At 33.5% G+C, this 24,374-nt stretch overlaps 1 protein-coding gene across 3 annotated transcripts in view; it reads right to left on the minus strand.

The window, feature by feature from the left end:
• Pof1b (POF1B actin binding protein) overlaps positions 1 to 24,374 on the minus strand; it is a 99,535-nt gene that overhangs the window by 56,415 nt on the left and 18,746 nt on the right. For all 3 annotated transcript variants that reach the window (XM_004868874.4, XM_004868875.4, XM_004868873.4), the window contains exons 4-5: positions 23,579 to 23,659; positions 5,566 to 5,667 (exon numbers count right to left, since the gene is read on the minus strand). In XM_004868874.4, coding sequence (XP_004868931.1) covers positions 5,566 to 5,667; positions 23,579 to 23,659 — 183 coding nt within the window. The remainder of the gene's footprint in view (positions 1 to 5,565; positions 5,668 to 23,578; positions 23,660 to 24,374) is intronic.

Raw genomic sequence — 24,374 nt, forward strand, 5'->3', positions numbered from 1 at the left:
AATTTCACCAGATAAAATATCGACAAAGAATATCAGAGTTGACCCATGCTATAGAACAAACATATCAGATAAGTACAGAGTATTTCATCCAACCACAATAGAATATACATTTTCCCCAGCAATACATGGAGCTTTCTCCAAAACAGACTACATTTTAGGCCATAAAGAATGTGTAAATAAATGCAAAAGAATTAAAATAGCCTAATGTTTAATATCAGATCATAGTGCAATAAAACTAAAAATCAATGACAAAAGAAACCACACAAACTATGAAAACACATGGAAAATAATGCACCTTTGAATAAACAATGGGGTACAGAAAAAATTAAGGAAGAAATTATAATATTCCTAGAACCAAATGACAATTGCAGCACAACATACCAAAACCTATGGGACATGGAAAGCATTTCTAAGAGGAATACCTACATTAGAAAACTACAGTAATCCCAAATAAATAACCTATGATGCATCTCAGAGACCTAGAAAACATGAACAATCCAAATTCAACAGAAAAGAAATTATAAACATCAGCAGTAATTAATGAAATTGAGACTAAAAATAACAATATAAAACATCAAAGAATCTAAGATTTTGTTCTTCAAAAGTATAAAACAATTTATAAACCCTTAGGTAAACTTGCTAAAAGATAGAAAAAGTCCATTATCAATTCAATTAAAATAAAAAATTTGAAATCACAATGGACATTACTGAAATCCAGAAGAGTATAAGAAACTACATCAAAATTTATATTGCATTTTTTTTCAAAATTTATATTCCAATAAATTGAAGATCCTAGAAAATATGCATAAATTGCTGTTACAATGTGAATTACCAAAATAGAACCAAGAAGATACAAAAACCCCAAATAGGCCAATAATAAGCAATGAAACTGAGGCAAAAATAAAAACCTTACAAACAAAGAAAATCTCAGGACCTGATGGATTCACCACAGAATTTTACCAAAACTTCAGGGCAGAACTGAATTAATGTCAGTAATCCTCAAACTCTTCCATGAAATTGAAAGGGAAGGAGAACTACAAAATTTATTCCTGAAAGGCTACCCTAATACCTAAACTGGACAAGGAATCAACAACAACAAACTACAGGCCAAGTCCCTTAATGAACACAGATGCAAAAATCCTCAGTAAGATACTTACTAAGGAAGTACAACAAATCATTAAAAAAATTATACATCATGACCAAGGTGGTTTCATCCCAGGGATGTAAGAATAGTTCAATACATGCAAATCAGTTAATGTAATACACCCCATAAACAGAAGTAAGAACAAATACCATATGATCATCTCAATAGCTGCTTTGTTAATACTTTTGACAAAATTAAACATCCATTCATGATAAAAATCCTTGATGAAAAATATGTATAGATGGGCTTATTGTAAGCTGATAAAAGCCATTTATGACAAACCTATTGCCAACCTCATACTAAATGAGAAAAAACTGACAGTATGCCCTCTAAAAAAAGGAACAAGACAAAAATTCCACTCCCACCACTCCTTTTAAATATAGTACTCAAAAACTTATCTAAAGCAATCAGGCAAGAGAAAGAAAATAAAAGGGTTTGGATAAGAAAAGATGAAGTCAAAACTCTCATTATCTGCATATGACATAATCCTTTACATAGGAAATTCAAAATTTTTCATGGGAGACTTTTGTGACTAATAATTGAATGCAGCAAAATGGTAGGACACAAAATACACAAACAAAATTCAATAGTGTTACTATACAGAATAAAGGAGCCCACTGATAAAGAAATGAAGAAAACAATCCCATTCACAATAGTTTCAAAAAATTAAATACTTAGGAATTAATCTAACCTCAAAAATAAAATACCTCTATAATAAAAACCATATTGCTCTGAAAAAAGAAATTGAAGAGGACATTAGAAAATAAAAGGCATACATTATTCTTGGATAGGGAGAAAAATATTGTCAAAATGATCATGTTATCAATAATGATAATATAATATCAATGTAATTACATTCAAAATTCCATTAGCATTTTTCACTGAAGTGGGAAAAACATTTTAAAATTTATATGGAACCAGAAGAGAATTAGAATAGCTAAAGCAATCTGAATAACAAAAACTTAGCAGTAAGCATTATCATCCCAAACTTCAATTATACTTCAAAGCAACGGTAGTAAAATAGCATGGTGCTGACACAAAAACAGAAATGTTGACCAATGGCATAGAATAGAGGATGAACAACTAACCAAATTACCTTTAGCTATCTGATTTTTGACAAAGGGGCCAATAATGTATGCTGAAGAAAAGACAGCCCCTTTAACGTATAGTACTGGAAAAATTGGTTATTCAAGTACAGAAGAATGAATTCTGATCCATATCTCTCACCCTATACTAAAATCACATGAAAATGGATCAAAGACCTAGATAGAAGAACAGAAAAACTGAATTTCCTGGAAGAAAAACTAATAAAACTCTTAAAGTCAGAAGCACAGCTAAAGACTTCTTAAATAGAACCCCAATTGCACTAGACATAATATCAAGAAGTAACAAATGGGACTGTACCAAATTAAAAAGTTTCCATGCAGCAAATAACCCACAAAGTAAGGATATAACCTACAGAATAGGATAAAAGAAATTTTGCTAGCTACTCCACTGACAGAGAACTACTATGCATAATACATTAAAAATTTAGATCCTTCAAAATTAAAAACCCAATAAAAATAGGCAATTGAAATTAATAGCCATATCACAAAAGGACTAGTCCAAGTGGCCAATGAGTACAAGAAAGAATTTTCAATATATTTGCCCATTAGAGAAATGCAAATGAAAGGAACACTGAGATTCCACCTTACTCCAGTAAGAATGGCTATTATTAATGATTCAAAAAACAAGTGCTAGTGAGGTTTTGAGGCTAAAGGAACATTTTTCTACATTGTTGTGGAAAAATTTAAACTATCATGACCAGCATGGAAATCAATACAAGAATTCTCGAAAACTGAAAAATAGAAATTCCATTTGATTCAGCTATTCCTCTTCTGGATATCTTTACCAAAGATCTAAAGTCATCATATTATAATGATACATGTATAGCTCTTCATAGTAGCACAATTCACAATAGCTAAATGATGGAAGCAGCCTATCTGTCCACCAATAGATGAATGGATAAGGAAAAGGTGGTATATATACACAATGGAGAACTACTCATAAAGAGGGATTAATTTGAGTCATTTGGAGGAAAACAGATAGACCTTGAGACCATAATACTAAGTGAAGTATTTCAGACATTGAAAGTTAAATATTACATAGTTTCTCTAATGAGACTCAATACAAAAATAAAGAACAAAATAATAAAGACATGCTAAGAAACAAGGCAGTAGACTCTATGGAGATGGGAAGTGGATCTGGTGAAAGAGGAGAAGGGAGGACTGGAGGGCATAGAAAGTAAAAATGATCATAATGAGCTATTTATATATAACAGTTCACCATGATGAATATAATTACTGTGTATCACAAACATATACTAATTAAAATTTTAAAAAGAAAAAAAGTAAAGCTCTTTATTCTGTCTCAAACAAGAAACTGGATGCATCATGAAATAATATATTACTTCAAACATATCTTACTATGTAAAATATGTAAAACTTATTATTTTGGCATCTCAGTTGGATAAACATAAAATTTTATAATTAAATAGTTTAAGGAAAATTTTTCTACTTTGTACCATAATACCCAGCAATATTTTGCTGCTTCTCTGCATGATATATATTCAATATATACTATACCAACCCCTTCAGACTATGTTCAGCATTCCAGAAAAATCAAAATCTTTAATATTTGAATATTTATAATTATGAAAATTTACTTCCTTTCATTTTTTCTGTGATCAAGTAAGTAATAATGTGTTAGTTCCTGCAAATCTGTTAACAGCTGCCCATAAGTGCTTATAAAAATAAAATATGTTTGGGCCAGGGATTTAGCTCAGTGGTTCTGCCATCTGTCTCGTAAGCGCAAGGTCCCAAGTTTGATCCCCGGTACCAAAAAATAAAATAAAATAAAATTAAAATAAAATAAAATAAAATATTCTCATCCCAAGAAACTTAAAAAAGGAAACTACAATACATTTCATTCAGTTTCATTTGTATATGAGAAAATAATTTTGTTATTCAAATCGATTTGATGTTATTTATCTCTTTATGGGTTGAACTGTTGATTACCTTCAAGATATGCTGATATTCTAATCCCCAGTAACTTAGAATATACGCTTATTTGGAAATAGAGTCTTTACAAATGTAGTTAAGTTAAAATGAGGTTTTTAGGATAGGCCCTAATCAAGATGACTGGTGTCTTTATAAAAATGGAAAATTTGGACACAGGTAGGCATATGCAGAGAGAAGCCAATGTGTAGGTGCATATGGAGGATTCCATGTGAACACAAAAAATTGGAGTGATTAATCTACAAGACAAGGAATGCCTGCTATCAGAACCTAGGAGCCAGGCATAGAAGGATAGTCTGTAGGTACTTCAGAGGGTTCATGGCCCTGCCCACACAGTGATTTCATATTTGCGGCTTCCAGAACTATGAGAAAATAAATTTTTGTTGTTTTAAACCACCCAGTTTGTGATACATTGTGGTAAAAATCCTATGAAACTGATACATTACCCTAATTCAAAAATATCTAAGAAACAATCCCATAATTTAACTGGGCTAGAAATGCATGTATGAATTAAGCAGAACAATGTAAACCCTCTGCTGGTTACAGAAACGATTGCATAAAGGACATTGGGCTCTAAATGTTATGTAATTACCATGGCCCTGCTGCAGTTTTGTACTCTGTACTTGCTTTCTCCATTAAGCTTAACAGAATTTTTGGAATGTGACCTGAAGCTTTGGTTTTCTAGATCTTTCAGAATATACATAGTTTTACATATCTTTTCATATATATTGTTCATTTAAAATTCATTTTATACTAAAAGAATGGGGACAAAACTGTGTTTTAAATTATTTTTGTGAGATCAGTTTAAAATAAAACACACAATATGTTGAGATATGTGCACAAAGTACAGATCCTACCATTAATTTTCTATATGACTTTTCATATCTTTTTTTTTTTTTGAACAGGGTCTTGCTATGTAGTTTGGGCTGGTCTTGAACTCACTATGTAGGTCCAGGATGGCCTTGAACTCACAGTGATCCTACTGCCTCAGCCTCTTAAGTGCTGGTATTACAGACATGTGCCACCATGCCTGGCTGACTTCACATATCTTAACATCAGTTGCCCTTTCAGTAAAATACAGACAATATTTTACATGATAAAATGAATATGAAAGTATTGAAGATGGCATGAAGAGCTGTAGCCATAATGACATACTGTAACTTGTGGTCTTGCCTGGTACTTGAAAATTGAATGGGATTTCAACTCTATTGAAAAGACCATAATTCTAAATTTTCTACTTATGAAATAAAGTTTTTATCTGATTTATATTTGGCTTTTTGACTTTTCTAATTTTTTCATAACTATGTTAAAATATTCATAATTCAAAATTTTACACTTATAAATTTTAAAACAAATGCCACTTACTTGATCTGTGTTTAGCTTTTCCACTTTTCTTATTGTCTTTTCATAAATAACATTGTTTCCAGGGAAGAAATGGTTTCCTCTCATGAATGGAGACAGTGGTTCCTATAAAGACAGTAAAGACCATGTTTTAAAAACATTATATTTCCAAATAAACCTTAAATTAAGGAAATATCAAAGCTCTAATAGCCTTTGAGGTAGTACCAGATTTCAGGAGGAGGGTGGAATGACATTTAAATAATGTTCAGATAGATAGAAGGAAGTAGTAATAATTATAGTCCATTTTATCAAAGAGGACAATCTGAATTTCTCCTTCTCCCTTTTACTAGGTCTTTTGGGGAGATTGGAAGAGGATAGGAAAGTTTTTTTCTCCGTTCCTAAGGCAAGATACAATTTTTCCTCTAAGTCGACAAACCTGAGGTCAACCTCATTTACATTGGGTTCATTGACAAGTTTCTATGCAAAATTAGAGAACTACAAAATAAACATAATTCCAGAGCTACTTAGCCAAAAGGTAGGTAGAACTATATTAAAGATTTTTTTTCAGTACTCAGTTTGGGTGCGCTTAAAGTATACAATTCTTGTGATTTTAATCAAGGCTGAGACTCTCAGTACAACATATGTTTTAAATATTGAGGACCGAGTAGAAGCTTTAAGAGGCAGCGTATCTTGGTATAATCAACTAAATTGCTGTAGGATTATTCAATTGCTTAGAAGATGCCAGCCAATTAAATAAAGGCTTGTGACATGTCCAAAGCCTGACTGAAACCAGAGACAGACTAAAAATCTGACCAGGAGTCTAAAAATAAATGTGACATATACTACAATCTTTTTCCTTCTTTTGGTTTTCACTTGAGTCTTGTCAGAGCTGGGATTGTTTTGTTGGTTGTTTTGTTACAAAATAAGAATTGCATTCATTTATTTTTCAATATAGGAGAATAATATAAAGTGGTTATAGCCAGGGCCATTACCAATTCATGTGTTTGGGAACATTTTAAAGTCAACAAAATTCACTAACACTTTTGAAGTATACTACTGTAAATATTCTTAGACCAATTGGAATAAAACACTGGTTGTTTAAAAGAGATGTTACTGTTCAACCAAAAGTTGCATGCTTCTCGTATTGAAGTTTGAATGGAGTGTTTTAAGTAGCTGGTCCTTGGATATTGTGGTAAAACAAATGTACAAGTGACTAAATTTTATTACTTGATGAATTATTAAATCTAAAGATGGAGTATATTTAGAAAGATTCCTATAAAATCTATTTTGTGTTTGTTAGTTATTTTTTAAAGAGTCTCTGGTTGTTATATGCAATCATGTAACACATGTTTCATTGCTTTATAAGCACAATGTACTTTGTTAACTGCTATGTGGCATATAAACATGAATCAGACATTATCAGGAACACTTGATACTGATCAGATTTCTTAAGACTTGGCAGGCAGATTTCTTTTTTTTGTACTCTCCTCAAGCTAAAAATGATACTTAGATTTTTAAGGATGGTAAATAAAAAAGATCCAAGGCCCTCTGTGTCTTGCAACGATAAAATTTTTATCATCTGGGTCTTCACAGGAAATTTTGTAAATCCATGATCTAGATAATATATGAAGGCAAACATCTATCACACAAAGTAGAAAATGACTAGTGCCAGTAGAGGAACATAAAAAAACCTTACAGATGGTGTTCAGAGAAGGAAACACTGAGCTCTATCTGGTAAAGCTCAGTAGGATACTTAGATCAGATGTCTTTTGAAAGAAATGTAAGGTAATCTTTGGATATAAGGAGATGAAAGAAAATAGTATTCCAAGCAAATGAAACAAAAGACTTAAAATTGCCAAATTTAGAAAAATGTAGCTTATTTGTAGGGAATATGTTTGGCTGATAGAGCTTGGTTTTGTAACTAGCAAAAACAAAAACAAAAACAAAACCTTTAAGTTTTTTAAAAGAATGAAAGAGTAGCTGAGGTTAACAGAAGTATATTTCAGGAACATTACCTAGAGAAAAGAATACAAGTGAGGAGAAGAGTTATGAGATTATCCTAAAATTCAAGAACAACATTTTTTAAAGATGATTCTGAGATCTTGAACCTGAGACACTGAGTTTTATGTGCTTCTTTTAAGAATCGAACTAAGATCTAGTTGTCCAATTTCAAGAAGGCCAACTCAGATTCTCTAATTCATATTTGTATTCCTCATAACACATATTAATCCCTTTAAAATGCATTAAATGATTTCTAAGAACTATCAAAGATATTCAAACAAAAATGTTGGAGAGTCTAGGGAGGTTGTTCAATGGGAGAGCAATGGCTAGCATGTGCAAAATCCTGGGTTCCATTTCCAGCACCCTATACAAGCACACAAAAGTGTGAGCAATGAGGTATACCCATCCAGCACAGTTGAAAGCACAGGCTTGGAACTAAGTAGGGTAGTTCAAGGCTGTGGAACTAGTTTTCAGGACCACTTACTTAAAAGTGTTAGTTAAAACCAAGCAGTTTCCAAAAAGGCAAGTGAGGACCAAAGGCAGAACTAAACAACTCCTAAGAGACTGAGAATCAGAAGACAAAAATATTACAGAAATTAAAAGGAGAATTTTTCAGGAAGGGGTACGGAGTTGAATGCATGAATGCTTCAGAGATGTGAACTAGTGAGAATTACAATGTGGATTAGATTTTGGACTATTACAAATCAATTGAGTTTGATTACTAAAATCAGTGGGACCAGGTCTAATGGGGAAAATGTTATTTCTGTTCTTCCTTCAATGTCTATGTGCAGTGGAAACTTAGGTAAGTCATTAACCTACTCTAAAGTTCAGTTTGCTAGTCCCAAGGATAATAAGGTAGTATATCTTAGATCAAACAAAATAATGTATTTTAAGACGTTCTTAGTTGTATGTTTAATATTGAAATGTCTTTGTTTTTAATAATGTAGTGTTATAATATTTTAAATCCACACTATATTTAAAATAATTTTTTAAAATCCTACTATAACATTTCTAGGTTATTAAGTTTAAAATATGTAAAAATAGGCTTATTGAAGGTAAGTACTTTATAGATTTTGAATACTACATAGTGAATCAACAGATGATTATGTGAGAATAGATGATATACCTTTTTATCTTAAGGATCAAAACACCTTCTAAGAGGGAGAAAACAAATATACTAATAGCACGAAGATTTCTTCTTTGTAAACTAGAGCTTATTGTCAGTACTGGACTATTATTGTTTTTAAGAAGAAAGTTGATTTAAAAATTAAAGTTTTGATTTTTTAAAGTGTAACTAGGTCTTATTATTTGAAATGACTTATTTTTTACAAATTCTCAAATTTAGAAGATTATTATTCCCCAATCTATAAGAAAGTAAAGCCAGGAAGAAAAGGTCCAAAGTGGTAGGGGAAGTTGGAGGGGAAGGCGAAAGGTAAGAAGGGAAAGGAAAAATTGTTAGAAAAGGAAAAAATGGAAATAAAGTATTTGTAAATAGGGAAGGGTGGAGGGGGTGAAGGGAGGACAGGGAATGGGGAAAAAATAAGAACCAAGATACATCATGTACAGGTACAAGTACCCAATGATAAATGTAAACATATTGTATACCTAAAATGTACCAATAAAAGAATTTAAGCAAAAAAAAAAGTAAAACCAAATATTAATATGTCTTTTTTTTTTTTTGGTACCAGGGATTGAACCCAGGACCTTGTGCTTGCATGGCAGGTGGCGGCACCACTGAGCTAAATTCCTGGCCAAATATTAATATGAATAAATCATTCCAAGCAAAACAAATTAGCAAACTAACCTTGACCAGAAGTTAAGATTTCTGAGCAAATAAGCTTCTATATAATTCTACTACTTTGGCAGCCTCTTTTGTTCAATCTGCACATTTGGATTGGTGCCAGTTTCAGTCTAAAAATTAACAGGTGTTGTCACAATGGCTGATCTTATCATTTTAATTGTTACTTTTAAAACTTCAGGCAGTAGTTCTCACATCTAATAAAGTATATAATCCCCAACATTAACTTTACTGTTCCCAGGCCACAAAGCTGTGCTGGAGAAAATCTTTTAAAAGACTTGTTCATTACAAGTTCAAGTTATCAAGTTATCTAATTTCAAGTAGGCCTCCCAATCTTTGTAATGATGCTATATTAATCAAATTCTACAAATCTTTTCATTTTTCTGAATCTCTTGTTCTCATGCTCACTCATTCCAATATTTATGGAGAAGACCAAGACAACTACCCACTATGATCTCTCCAAGTTCCCCTACACTTTAAAAATCTCTCCTCATTTTTTACTTCTTACAGCTCATTGAGGAGAAAGACATATTCTTGTTTTCCTGAAGTCACTTCTATGTGTACCTGGGATCCAATCCCTTTTAGCTTTCCTTTCTGCCTTTGCTTTCCCTCCATATACCACTCTCCCAGGGTCTCTAAGATTCTGTTTTCTCCTTTTTTAGCTACCACATCTCCTTCTTTTGACCAATATCTTTTTCAGAAAAGTAATGCTCATTCATTCCCTCTTTTTTGGTCAATTTTTTATAAGTATGTGTTTGCAGTACACTGTGAATACATTTGTTGTGTGTTCTCATTTCGTCTTGATAGGCCTCCACAATTTCTGTATACTAAAATTGCTTTCTCCAATAGCACTATTGCTTTCTTGAAGATAACCTGATTTTCAAACCTCATCCTCTGCTGCATTTTGGTCATCTGAGATGGTTGACCACTCCCTTTATATTTGTGATAGTTACTATGATAACACCCTTTTCTGCCAATATTACTTCCTATGAAAGTAGCTCCTTCTGTTTCCTTAAAGTAGACATTTCTCAAGGTTCTTTCTTTAAATCTTTTAATTTTTTATTTGTACACATTTGCAGTCCATAATAATTATAATCATACTGGGAAGTTGGTACATATACATAGCATATCTGAACTTTTCTTCCTTCCATTTCCTCTCCCCTTCTCCCCTCTCCTGAGGTCATCTTCATTTTTGAAAAAGAAAAGCTTCTGCACAGCAAAGAAAATCATTACCAGAGTGAAGAGACAAACTACAGAACAGGAAAAAATTGCCAGCTACTCTTTATACAAAGGACTAATATCTAGAATATACAAATAGCTCAAAAAATTAGACCCCCAAAATTTAAAAAACAATTAAAAATGAGTGTCTGAAATTAAGATATTTCTCAAATGAAAAAATACAAATACCCAATAAATAAATGAAAAAATATTCAACATCAATGGCATTTGAGAAATGCAACACTGAGATTAAAACAACACTGAGATTTCATCTCACGCCAGAAAAAATGGCTATCATCAAGAAATCAACCAATATCAAATGCTAGTGAGGCTGTGGCAAGAAAGGTACGCTTCTCCACTATTGGTGGGACTGGAAACTGATATAACCATATGAAAATCCATATGGAGATTCTTTAAAAAATTAAAGTAGCAATTCCATTAGGCCCAGCTATTCCTCTTCTATGTATCTTCTCAAATGAGTTAAAGACACCATACTACAGCGATGCATGCGTACCCATGTTTATAGCAGTGCAATTCATAAGAGCTAAATCTTGGCAACAGTCTATATGTCCATCAATAGATGAATGGATTAAAAAAGTAGTACAGTATTTATACACAATGGAGTACTACTCTGCCATAAAAAGGATAAATTGAGTCATTTGTAGGAAAATGGATGTACCTTAAGACTGTGATCTTAAATGTTAAGTGAAGTGATTCAGACACATAAGCTTAAATATGGCATGGTTTCTGTCATATGAAAAACTCTGTATCTATCTATCTATCTACATACACACACACACACACAAAATAAAAGACAGATAATAGGAAAAAAGAGAAAGAAAAGGTAATCTAGTGTGGACAATGTATCTAAAAGTGTACCTTGACTTATTACAACTGTCTTGCATATTTATATGTTCTTTGGCCTATTAGTCTGGTTTTCAATCTGTATATATGATAATTAACTTTATAAGGTCTTATAAATAAATGAATCTGATGCTGAAAATATAAAAGGGAGGTGGAGGTAGAGGGGAAAAAAAAGGAATTGAAATGTGTTATGTACACGTACCAGTCTCCTACAGGGAATGTAATCATTAGGTACTACAAACATGTACTAATAAAAGTGAAAAAAATTGAAAATAAAAAAGAAAAAGATCTATTTTTTATTACTGATCTTTTATTTTGCTCTTTCAATTATTTATAATTTGTTTCTCATGTAAGAGAAATCATGTGATATTTAAGCTTGAGTATGTGATTTATTTCACTTAACATTATGATCTCAAGGTGCATCCATTTTACTATAAATGACTCCAATGTATTCCTTATTGCAGAATACTACTCCAGTGCATATGAATATCACACTATCCATTCACCTGTCAATGGACATATAGGCCACTTTCAAGATTTAGTTATTATTAGTTGTGCTGCTATAATATAGGCATGCATGTATCACTATATTATAATTTATATTATAACCCTGTATATAATTCTCGCTATAATTTATATTATAACTCTCTTGTAGGGAGTTACCTAGAAGACAAATGGCTGGGTCAAGTGGAATGTCTACTTTTAGTTTTTTTTAGGAACTTCTGTAATTATTTCCACAGTGGTTGTTCTAATTTGCAATCATGACAACAGTGGAGATCCTTTTGCCTCACATCCTCCCCAACATTTGTTATTTGATTTTTTATGATTACCTTTCTTTCTGGAGTAAGATGAGTCTCAGTAATTTGCATTCCTCTAATGTCGAGAGGTGTTGAATGTTTTTCATGTATTTATTGGCCATTTGTAACTCTTTTTTCTGAAAACTGTCCATTTAAGCTGCCCATTGTTGACTGGGTTTTATTTTGGAGCCTAATTTTTCTGAGTTCTTTGTATATTCTAGATATCAGTCCTCTGCCAGAGGAATACCTAGCATTTTCCTCCCTTATCAGATTGTCTCTTCAGTTTATTTTTTTATTTGCTGTGCACAAGCTTTTCAATTAGATAATTCTTTTTGTTGATTCTTGATATTATTTCATGTGCAATTGGGATTTTGTACAGAAAATCCTACTGCATGTCAATGTCTTCAAGAATTTTGCCTATTTTATCTTCCAGCAGATTAAGTGTTTCTGTTTTAACATTAGATGTCTGCACCACTTTAGTTTTTTTTATATCCTTTTATTGGTACATTTTAGGTGTACAATACAATGACATTCATCAATGGAATAATGCACCTTTACATACTCTCTTGGTTCTTATTTTTCCCCCATCCTCTGCCCTCCCTTCAACCCCTCCATCCCTCCCTATTTACAAAGACTTTCTTTTTTTTTTTCATTTTCTCATATTAATTCCATTCCATTCTTTCCTTTCCCCCACCCCTCCAAATTCCCCTTCCCCTTTGCCCCTTTTCTTCCTGTTTCACATTATTTATTATAACTTTTAGTCCTTATTTACATTTTCAGTTTCTCACACTAGACAAACTATTCTGTATTTACACATGTGTCCTATTTATTTCACTTAAGAGTATCAACTCAATGTGTATCCATTTAGCTATAAATGTTTCTAATTTCTCGTTTTTGATGGCTGAGTAGTACTGCATTTTATAAAAAACCCACATACCACTTTGATTATAGTGTAGTAGGTCATGAGAGATATGGGTCTATATTCATTTTCTTTTTCTTTTTTTTTCCCCCATTAAGTTTATTGGTACATTTTAGGTATAAAATACATTTATGTACATCATTGGGATCTTGTACCATTACATGAGTATATTGGTTCTTATTTTTCTTTCCCCTTCCCCTGCCCTCAGTTCAGCCCCTCTACCCTTCTCTATTTGCAAATATTTTGTTTCCATTTTTTTCCTTTTCTCATATTTTTTCCCTTCTTTCATTTTTCCCTGCCTCTCCCACTTCCACTGCTCCTTTAGACCTTTACTTCCTATTACAGGATATCAATTATACATTTTTAAAATTAAAATATCAAGACCTAGGAGACATTACCACAGATTTTACAGTATTTAAAAGGATATAGAAAGCATATTACAAAAATCTGTTTTGAAATAAATTGACAATTTCTAAGAAGTACCTTGGAAGACAAATTAATGAAACTAACTCTGGAGAAAATATAAAATTTGAATAGCACCTATTAAAGAAAGTATATTCCTAGCTTGAAAACCTACCTATATGAAAACAACAGGCTCGTATACATTTTAACTGATAAATTATATCAAATATTTAAACCAGAAAAAAGAAGGAACACTTCTCCCCTCATTTTAGGAACTCAACATTGTGCTAATCCTAAAACTGGATAAAGATAATAGAACCCTAAAGTATGAACATAGATAGAAATTTGTTTAACAAAATGAACTGTTAGAAGTCAGATCTGGCAGTATGTAGAAAATGGTTTTGTTATAGGAATGGCAGTGTTGGTTCAGCATTGGAAGATCCACCCCCAAAAGTCATCATTTTAACAGAGGAAAGGAAAAAGCTATATGATCCTGTCACTAGTTGGACCAAATTCTACAGCTGTTCATGGTAAAAGCTAGCAGGAGACTAGAAGTAGAACAGAACCTTCTCAACACATTAAAGACATGTACTCCATACTTCCAGTGAGAATGCCTTATTTGAATGGAGAAGATACAATGCTTTCTCCTTAAGGTGGGGAACAAGGGCAGATATGCTTACTCTTTATCTGTCCATTAAACTTTGAAACCTAGGCCCCACCAAAATAGTCTGTCAATAAAATGACACAACTAGGATAGGATTGGCAAGGTAGAAGCAAAATCTTCACATGTAGATGAAATGATCATCTACAGAGAAAATACTAAGAAATCTCTAGGAGCCCCTAGAACTTGTATTTGAATTTAGCAGGATTAGAAAACACAAGGTATATATAAAAATTCAGGTCTGTGTATACTTGCTATAAATGAAGAATTGGATATTGAAATTTAAAAGTTATGTAGGAGTACAAAGGACCTAGAAAAGTTTAAAAAAACAAAACAGTGTTGGAAGACGTTTAGTACCTAATTTTAAGACTTCTTCTAAAGCTACAGTAATCAAGCCAGTGTTGGTGTAAGGAAAGACATATAGATCACTGGAATAAAACAGAGAATCTAGAAATAGAACAACACATATATGGTCCACTGAATTTTGAAAGATTATTTAACATTAGCATTTTATAGAACATAAACTCAATTCAAGAGCCGAGGAAGAGATAGTGTTTTCAGCAAATGGCACTAGAACACCTGGTATCCATATATAAAACATTAACCCCAACCCTTTATTTTCATACATAAAAATAACTTCAAAGGATCTATGAACCTAAATATGAAAGATTAAAACTATAAAACTTTAAGAAGAAATTATGAGGGAAAATGTTTATGAATTTAAGGTAGACAAGAATTTCCTAGGATACAGAAAACATGATGTATAAAAGAAAAAAATTGATACATGAGATTCCATCAAAATTTAGAACTTTAAATGACATCATTAAAATGAAAAGTAGTCCTTAAACAGACCATATTTCCAATGCATATAACCTATGACCAGAATATATAAAGAACTCTTACAGCTCATTAATAGACAACCCAATTAAAAAGTAGACACAAGAAGATGAAAAATAGCCAGTACAGCACAAGGAAAGGTGTGCAACTCTAGAATCAGAAAAATACTAATCAGTACAATAACAAGACTGAATTATACAATCATTAGGGAGATGAAGTTAAAAGTTTTAAAAGCCTTGTCATGACTTTTTCTTTTTGTTGGATTCCCCCCCTTTGCATTTAATATGTCATGCCCAATGGATTCATTCTGCTGGGCTTCCTGGGGTTGTGATCCTCACTGTTTTTTCCTAGGATTTTTTCTAAAATTTTTTGGAGTGCTGGTTTGGTATTCATGAAGTTCCTGAGGTGCTCTATATCATGAAAGTATCTTGTTTCTCCATCAATTTTGAAAGATAGTTTTTCAGGGTACATCAATCTGGGTTGCAGGCTGTTTTCCTTTAGGGCTTGAAATACATCCCTCCTAGCTCTTCTTGCTTTGAGGGTTTGCATTGAGAAGTCTGCTGTGATTCTGATGGGCTTTCCTTTGTATGGGATTTGTTTCTTTTCTCTCACTGCTTGTAGAATTTTGTTCTTCTGTTGGATTTCTGGAATCCTAATTATTATATGCCTATGTGTAGATTTTTTTTGATCAAGGCCAGCTGGAGTCCTATATGCCTCACTTATCTGTATGTCAAGTTCTTTTCTCCTGCTTGGGAAGTTTTCTGCCATCACTTCTGTGAACAGTTTTTTTATGTCATCTGCACTCTCTCCTGTTTCTTCATTGACTCCAATCAGTCTTATGGTATTCTTCTATGGATCACCTAGCAGCAACTGGATTGATTTCTCATGTTCCTTTACAAATTTAAAGCAATTTTTCTTTTACTGGTCACTAATTGCAATCTTATCTTCTACATCTGAAATTCTATCCTCACATTGGTTCATTCTGCTGTGCAGACTTTCGATGGAGTTTTCAATCTCCTGGAAATCTGTTTGCATCTGTTTTATGGATTCCATTTGTTTCCTATGTTGGGATTCCATCATGTTCCTCAGATCCTCTATTTTTTATGTGTCCTGTCTAGATTTATTAATCATTTCTTGCACTATGAGCACAATTTTTGCTGTCATCTGAGTAATTATTTCTGATTTCATTTTTCCCAGATCCTCTTTTGTTGCAAGTTCAGAAAGTCCAGGTGAGTATCAGATTGTTCCATCTCATTTCCCTTTGGGGTTGCTGTAGGTGGTCTGGAAGTCTGTTTTTGAGGCTTGTTTACATGTCTTCTCATTTCCTCTGTGGGGGGGTGCTTCTGGTGCCCACGTGGCTCACCCTCTCTGCCCTAGAAGCTTGGGATGGCAGCAGGGGAGCTTCCTTCCGGGTGCTGGGACCAGCTCAGCTTCTCTGCCCTCTATATTCATTTTCTACATTTCTACATACCAATTTTCCCAGCACGATTTTCTAAAGAGGTTATCTTTTCTCCCATGTATGTTTTGGGCACTTTGTCAAAGACCAGATAGCTGAATGTGTCTGGGCTGTATTGATCCACATATCTGATTTTGTGCTTGTTTGATGCTGTTTTATCACTGTAGGTTTAATATAGATTGAAATCAAGGGTTGCAATGCCTCTTGGTTTGTTCTTGTTGTCCAGGATTGCTTTTACTATTCTGGGCCTCTTCTGGTTCCATGAGTTTTAGGATATTTTTTCCTATTTCTGTGAGGAATGTTGTTGATGTTTTGATTGGAATTGAATTGAATCTGATTATTAGATTAGGTAGTATGGTCATTTTGACAATACTGGTTCCAAGAGCAGTGGGTATCTTTCCATTTTCTGATGTCCCCTTAGATTTCCTTTTTCAAGGTTCTATATTTTTCATTATAGAAGTCTTTCACTTCCTTAGGCTGTTTCCTAAGTATTTATATTTTGGGAAGTTATTGTGAATGATATTGTTTTCCTAATTTCTTTGTTGGTGTGTTCATTATTGGTGTACGATATAACTATTGAGTTTTGTGTGTTAATTTTGTATCCTGCTACCTTACTGAATTTATTAGTTATAGGAATCTTTTGGTGGAATTTTTAGGTCTTCTATGTGAAAAATTATATTACCTGTGATTAGGAATAGTTGGACCTCTTCCTTCTCTACATGTATCTCTTTTATTTCTCTTATCTGATTGCTTTGGCTAAAATTTCTAGTACTGTATTTTACAAGAGTAGTGGCAATGAACCTCTTTGTCTTTTCCACAGTTTTAGAGGAAATACTTTCAGTTGTTCCCCACTTAATATGTTGACAGGTTTTTCATAAATGGCTTTGATAAAATTGAGATAAGGTCCTTCTATAACTATTTTCTTGAAAGTCCTTTAAAATCATGAATAAATGTTGAATTTCATCAAAGGCATTTTCTGCACCTATTGAGATGATCATGTGATTTTTGTCCTTGCTCCTGTTTATGTGATGTTAACCCTCTCTCTTACCCCGTAGTGATCTCACTCATTCCCATAGCATTGATGATAACTTTAAGGGAACTAACTTCCATGTTATCATCTCAAATGTTACCTTTTTCTGAGTCATCTTAAATGTCTGTTCAACATCTCCTCATGAACCTCAAACTCTACCATTTCAAACAGATCACACAATCTGTCTTTTCTTTCCTCTCTTTTCTTAATCTTTTCAGTTGGATGGCCATACTCCTAATGTCTCAAGATGAAAAGGTAGACTTTTCCTTTTTCAGCTTCCATACCAATAAGTTATCAAATCTTGTTAAAGGTACCCTTAGAATTGATGCCAGAAAAGAATACAATAAATTTCAGAAGTCCATGGCAAGCCAAAAGTATTTAATGTTTTGTTTCCTTAAAGTAAATGGATGATAAAAGTAATGTTAATCATATACCTTAAATATCACAGTAAATCCTTCTGTAATTTCCCCCAGTGAATATGCTACCATATATTTTATGTAGTTATTTGTGGATATGTCTTAGTTACAGTCCTGAAAGGAATTGTAAACTCTTTTGGTTTAGAAAATATATCTTATTTCCTTATTTCCATTTGAAGGCTATACAGTATTCTGATCATGGCAGGGCCTCCACAACTGGAAAACTAATGAAACTGATAAATATCAATTTGATACTATACATTGGTAGAACAAAAATATTTTCTTCATTTTTGGCCAAGTAGTAAACTTAAATGCATAAATCCTTTGACTAAAATGATGACAAATAGAGAATAAGGAACATCAGAAGACACCAAAAATTAAAAGGCTGAACAGAAATAGAAGAAAATCATAAAGAGAGTAGTGACTTAAGATCAATTTAATTCTGGAAGCATAAAAAATTAGAGAAGCTGAGAAGTGAAAGAGGTCCAACTTATTATTAATATTGTAATTAGCATCTTTCCTTAGGTGGATTTGAAAGAAAAAACAAATAGTGCTTGCTTCAGCAGCACATATACTAAAATGAAAAACAAAGGAAGAATATGGTTAGAAATAAAATATATGTAGATGGAATTTTTAAGCTACATTGGTATACCAGTTATATTATTTTTTTTGTTAACAAAGCATAAGGCTTGAAATTTGTCTTATTCCTCAATAAAAGAGTTAAAAGCTGTAAAATGGCTAATTTTTCCTCAGTATTCTGTTGGATGTTCCTGAGAAATTGTTTTGTTTGTAGTGAAACACAGCCCATAATAATGAGTTCTTACCGTGGCATGCCCAGTGTTTCAAATATGTCATTTACTTGCAAATACACTTGTAATTTCCTAGGCTTTGTAATTATACTGTGGATAAAAGGATATGTAGGTCTAAGTATTTGGTAACTAACTCACCTCTATTATCAGTTATCCTTAATTTGTAAATTTTTCTCCCAGCTGTGTTCAAATCAGTACCAATTCTGTCACTTTGCAACTGAATTTTTTTTCATCAGTTAAGAATTTAAATTTTGAGAAGTTTGGGATCTTAATTTTGGTCACTGCTTTATCCTCTGTTCTTATGGAAAACTCTGGTACATACTAGGCATTACGGCTTAAATATGAAGTGTTCCCCAAAGATTCATGAATTGATTCCTTGATCCCTAATGCAGCAATGTTCAGAGGTGGGGAGCCAGAAAGGTGGATGGATCATGAGGGCGCTAACCTCATGTTTTCAGCTGAAGAGGCTATTAGTACACATGGTCCATTTGGAGAAAGTGGGTCACTGGGGGTGTGCCTTTGAAGAGTGATTCTCTTCTTGGAATTTACCTCTTTCACTTTACTTCTTGGATGCCATGAGTTGAGCAACTACTTTCTGCCATATCATTTCTACCTTGGAGCCAGTGAACTATGGATGGAAACTTCTGAAATCCAAATAGACTTTTCTCCTTCAAGTTGTTTATGTAAGGTGTTTGGCCCAACCAAACAAAAGTTGACTAGCACAGTAGGCAGGTGATAAATATTCATTGCATAAATGATTAAATGACTCTGTATTTTTGTTTCCCAGCTTTTTTAGAAAGGATTAGATTGGATGAAATATAAAAATTGCCTAGAATGGGGCATATAATCAATATATTAATTTTTCCTGTTAACTAAAGAATAATAATCTTCCAAAGTCACAAGTCTTCCTGGCAAAGTGGATTGAAATCCAAATGAGTTGATGTTTAATATTTCTCTATAAACCCTAGACAAGCACAGCAGCTTTTACATTATGAAAAAAAAGTGCTGTATTAGAATTGATTCTTTGAAAGCCAGAGACATTAAATGGGTCATGCACCTTAGTATGCATATCCCCAGTTTGTATGCAAAAGAAAGAAAAAAAGGACAGGAGAAAGAAGATGAGAAAGATGGAGAAAGTGTAAATTTTCTCTGTCAAATGAGAAAAAGAGGTACACTGTGTTCTCACAGGCACTTCTTGTCTCCACATATACCTCCTTTTATACATTTGAAATTTGTTGCTTAAATATTTAAGCACCAAAAGAAAGAATTGTTTTATTTGCTTTGGCATTACCTTTCAATTTTTACATAGTGTTATGGCTTATATCTAGATGTCCCCCTAAAACCTCATGGGATCATAAGTAGGACCTTTGGACAGTGATTGGATTATAGCTGACTTGCTGCTAGGAGGTAGGACCTGGTCAAAAGAGGTAGGTCATTGTGGGCATGACTTGGAAGGTTATATCTCCCTTCTCAGCTCTTTCCTTAATGCTCTCTGCTTCCTGTTCACCATGCAGTAAGCTGCTGTCCTCCACCATGACCCCTCTGTCATATCAAACTGCCTTGCAGCCAGCTGACTGCACTGAAATTGAGCAAAAATAAACTTTTCTTTCTTTAAGTTGTGGGTGTCAGGTACTGTGTTTCAGCAATGAGAAAGTGACTAAGACAAATTTTGTTACCAGAGAAATGGGTTGTTGCTGTGATGCTATCTGACCATGTGGTTCAGAAACCTTTGGAAATGGTTTGTGGGAGAAGTTTGGAAAGGTTTGGAGATACTGGAGAGAAAAGCCCTAGAATGTTGTAGCCTGAGATTGACGGGAAATTCTGGTCAAAGCTCAAGAAGACCAGAATGCTGCTAGAAATGCAGATGGTAAAGACCAGACAAAAGAAGTTTCAGTTGGGAACAAGCACTCTATTGGCAATTGGACTCCAGGCCATGTGTGTTATGCTGTGGCAGAAAATTTGTCTGCATTTTGCTCACATCCTGAGACTTTGTGAGAGATGGAGATAAAGGACAGCAAACTTATTAATCTGATAGAGGAAATTTCAAGGTATCCCAACCTTAGGGCAACAGAATGGTTATTGTTTGTTGCTTTTAATAAGATCTACTGTGGAAAACAGTAGCAAAATGCCCATTTAAAAAGTTTCCAGTTTTGCCAGACAGAAAATACCAGCAAAGATGAAGCAGAGGAAAGCTTGGTTGCTGAAAGTATTAGCAATAAAAAGAAGCCAAGTACCTTATAAATGGATAATAGGAAAGATGCATGCAGGGCCTGTGAAGAACTAGCAAGGCCATAACCTTTGAAAGCTCAAATTTGTGAAAGTGAAAGACTTTGCTTTTAGAAGAGAGCCCAAGAGCATTGTACTTAAAAAGGGCTACTTAGGAAATTTGTCTCCTGGGATTCAGTTTACATCCCTCAGCTATTCAGGCACTTGGAGACCTCTGCAGCCATGCTACAAGGGATCCTAGCTACTGCTCAAGCTGGAAGTAGCCCTTGGGATTGTCCACATGGTGTTGCAGAATGCAAGCATGCAGAATGCAAGAGTTGTGGGGTCAGGAAGGTTTCCACCTAGATTTTAGAAGAAGGCTTGGGAGCCAGCCTGTGTGCCCCTGAGAAGGAAGGCAGTGCATGAAGTTGTGAGAGTGAAGCCAAAGTGCAGTGGAGACCTCAGGAAGTTAGAAGAACCAGAAATGTGGATTTTCTGAGAGAAGCCACAAGGAGTATGCAAATCCAGCTCAAGAGAGAAGCCATAAAGGCTACAACTACCAGTAATGCCATAGGGGCATGGTCACCTAAGCTCTTCAGAGTTCACATCTCATGAGCAAAAGAGTTTGGTTTAAAGAGTTTTAAATGAGCATTTTGCTACTGTTTTCACAGTAGATCTTATTAAAAGCAACAAACAATAACCAAACAATAACTTTCTAGGCAAAGAGTTTACTCTGCTGGGTTCTGGTCTTGCTTTGATCTGATTTCTTTTTATTCCCCTGTCCCTCACTTTTGAAATGGGAATATTTACCCTGTGTCATTGTATGTAGGCAGTGCTTAACTTTCTTTTTGACTTTTACAGGGGCTCACAGATAGATAAGTTTGTCTTAAGCCTCAGAGGAGACTTTGGACTTGGACTTTTCATAAAGCTGGAACTGTTAGGACTTTGGCAACTCCTAGAGATGGAATAAATGAAATTTGCATCAAGAAATGTGGATAAGTCTTTTCATAATGCTGGAACTGTTAGGACTTTGGCAACTCCTAGAGATGGAATAAATGAAATTTGCATAAAGAAATGCAGATAAGTCTTTGGGGGCAAGGGCAGAATACTATGGTTTATATCTAGATGTCCTGCTAAAAGCCTCATGAGATCATAGGTGGTACCTTTATAAGGTGACTTTTATAGGCACATTATAGCTGACTTGCTATTAGGAGGTGGGTCCTGGTTGGAAGAGGTAGATCACCGGAAGCATAACCTAGAAAGTTATACCTCCTTTTCTGGCTCATCCTTTGATGCTCGTTGTTTCCTATCGACCATGCCATTTGTAACTCTCTCGTGACATGCCTCTCTGCCATATCATCCTGCCTTGGAACCAGTAAACAATGGACTGAAATGAGAGCAAAAATAACTCTTTGCCCCTTTAAATTGTGGTATTGACTATTGTGTCATAGCAACTTGAAAATGACTAAGACATACGGATTTATGAAAACACATGCAAATGTCCAAAGCAATCATCCCCCTACTCAAAGCCTATATACAGACAGGTTCACATGCATACACATGTACAACTAGCAGCCTCCCCTAGCTAAGGAGACAGGAAAATATTATTTTTAAATAAATAAAAAGTGATAGGGCAATAGACACTACTAGTACACTGGTACATCCTCCCCATTTACCTAGATTAATAGCTGGCATGGTACCCTAATTTCATCATTTACTTTCCAAAACAGAAGAAAATTATTTTATTTTGAAGCACAGTGGATGATTTTTTTCCCATAATGGTGTAAAAATAAAATAAAGAACACAGCAAAGAATTATTGTATTCTTATTTGAATTAGCTTTCAATTGTGAAAGTGATATCATTTTATTCTCATAGAACTCCCTGTTGTAGCTGAAGTTGTGTGTCTATGTGTGTGTGTGTGGGAGAGAGAGAGACAGAGAGAGACAGAGACAGAGAGAGAAAGAAATTACATGTGACTGTACACTAAAGAGGGCTTATTACTGTGGACAAAAAGAGTTTTCTCAATTTTCTTTTCAAAATAAGAAAGAAAGTAATGTTCTATTTTTGTGAAATACAAGGTTGTATACCTTAGTAAGAAATATAATAAGGTAATTTTCTAAATAGCTTATTGCTAGGAATATGTTTATACAACAGGCAACAAAAGTATGAAGACAATTTTTATGTATGACTAGTACTTTTCTTTTTCTTAATGTATATCTCAAAAATATATTAGTATATCTCTAATCTAAATAGACTAAAAACTGCAACCTCTGATATAACAGTTGATAGAATTTTATGGAAAGCCTGTGAAAGTTCTTAGTCACTTTTATTTTGGTAAAGGTGTGTAAAAGTCCTCTGTAGTGCAAGGGTGGGTCTAAAGAACAAGAAAGCCTTTATAACACATGAATGTCCTAGTGGCTTGGAACTTCTGTTATCTCTGAGTCAGAATGTATGGGTGCATGATTGTCTGAAATTAAACATATTTTGATACCAGCAATTAGAAATTTATAACCAGAAGAAAAGTCCAATAATCTGATTTTAATAATCTAATAACTGACTCACCCTTCAAGTTTAAACTATCCACTTCTAAGAAATTATGTTGGAGAGTTCAGTGATATCTTACCTGCTCAGGATTTTGTACTATGTATCTCCTAATATTGGTTTGTGGATATGTAATGACTTTCACTGTTGGAGAATGGAGTTCCTATTAAAAAAAAAGATAAAAGATACTTATAATCATAGCTATATAATGACCTTAGTGCCATCAATAATAATAATGGGGAACAATTTTCAGAGTGAAAGCTAAGAATCATTTGCAGGAAGGATGATGTATGATTTTATAATTTAGTTCATTTTAATCTTGGAAACACAAAAGCATGGTCGCCTGCTAAGCACTGTGCCAGTTATTTTTCTATTATATTAACTTCATAGGAATTCACCATACTTTCTGAACTATATTTGATGAAATTTCCAAAATAATTTTTAATTGTAAGTGCCACTGTATGTTTAGAAAAAGATAGCTTAATATATTTTAATAAATACTTAGTTTGGAAAAAACAGGTTACATTTTTTAAAGGAAAAGACAAAGAAAAACGTGTGTATATGTATGTGTGTGTGCACTTAAACATTTATATCTTTAGTGTGTCAGAAGGGGAAGGCTATAAGTGATATTAAAATGTTTACAAAACATGAAAACTAAGTCATTTGTAAAATTTTAGTGGAAAAAGTCAAAATCATTAATAAAGAGGTCATATACATCAATGAGAAAACTATTTACACTAATAAAAAATGAGCATATGGCATACACAATTTTAAAAGAAGAAAAGTAAATGGTTAATAAACTTAAAAAGTTTTCAACCAAACTAGGAATCAGAGCTAGTAAAAATGTATTTATGGAGGTCCAGGGATTTAGCTCAGTG

This window comes from Heterocephalus glaber, unplaced genomic scaffold, assembly GCF_053883595.1.
Source record: "Heterocephalus glaber isolate CG9 unplaced genomic scaffold, H.glaber_assembly_v1.0 deba00001613, whole genome shotgun sequence".
NCBI lineage: Eukaryota > Metazoa > Chordata > Mammalia > Rodentia > Bathyergidae > Heterocephalus > Heterocephalus glaber.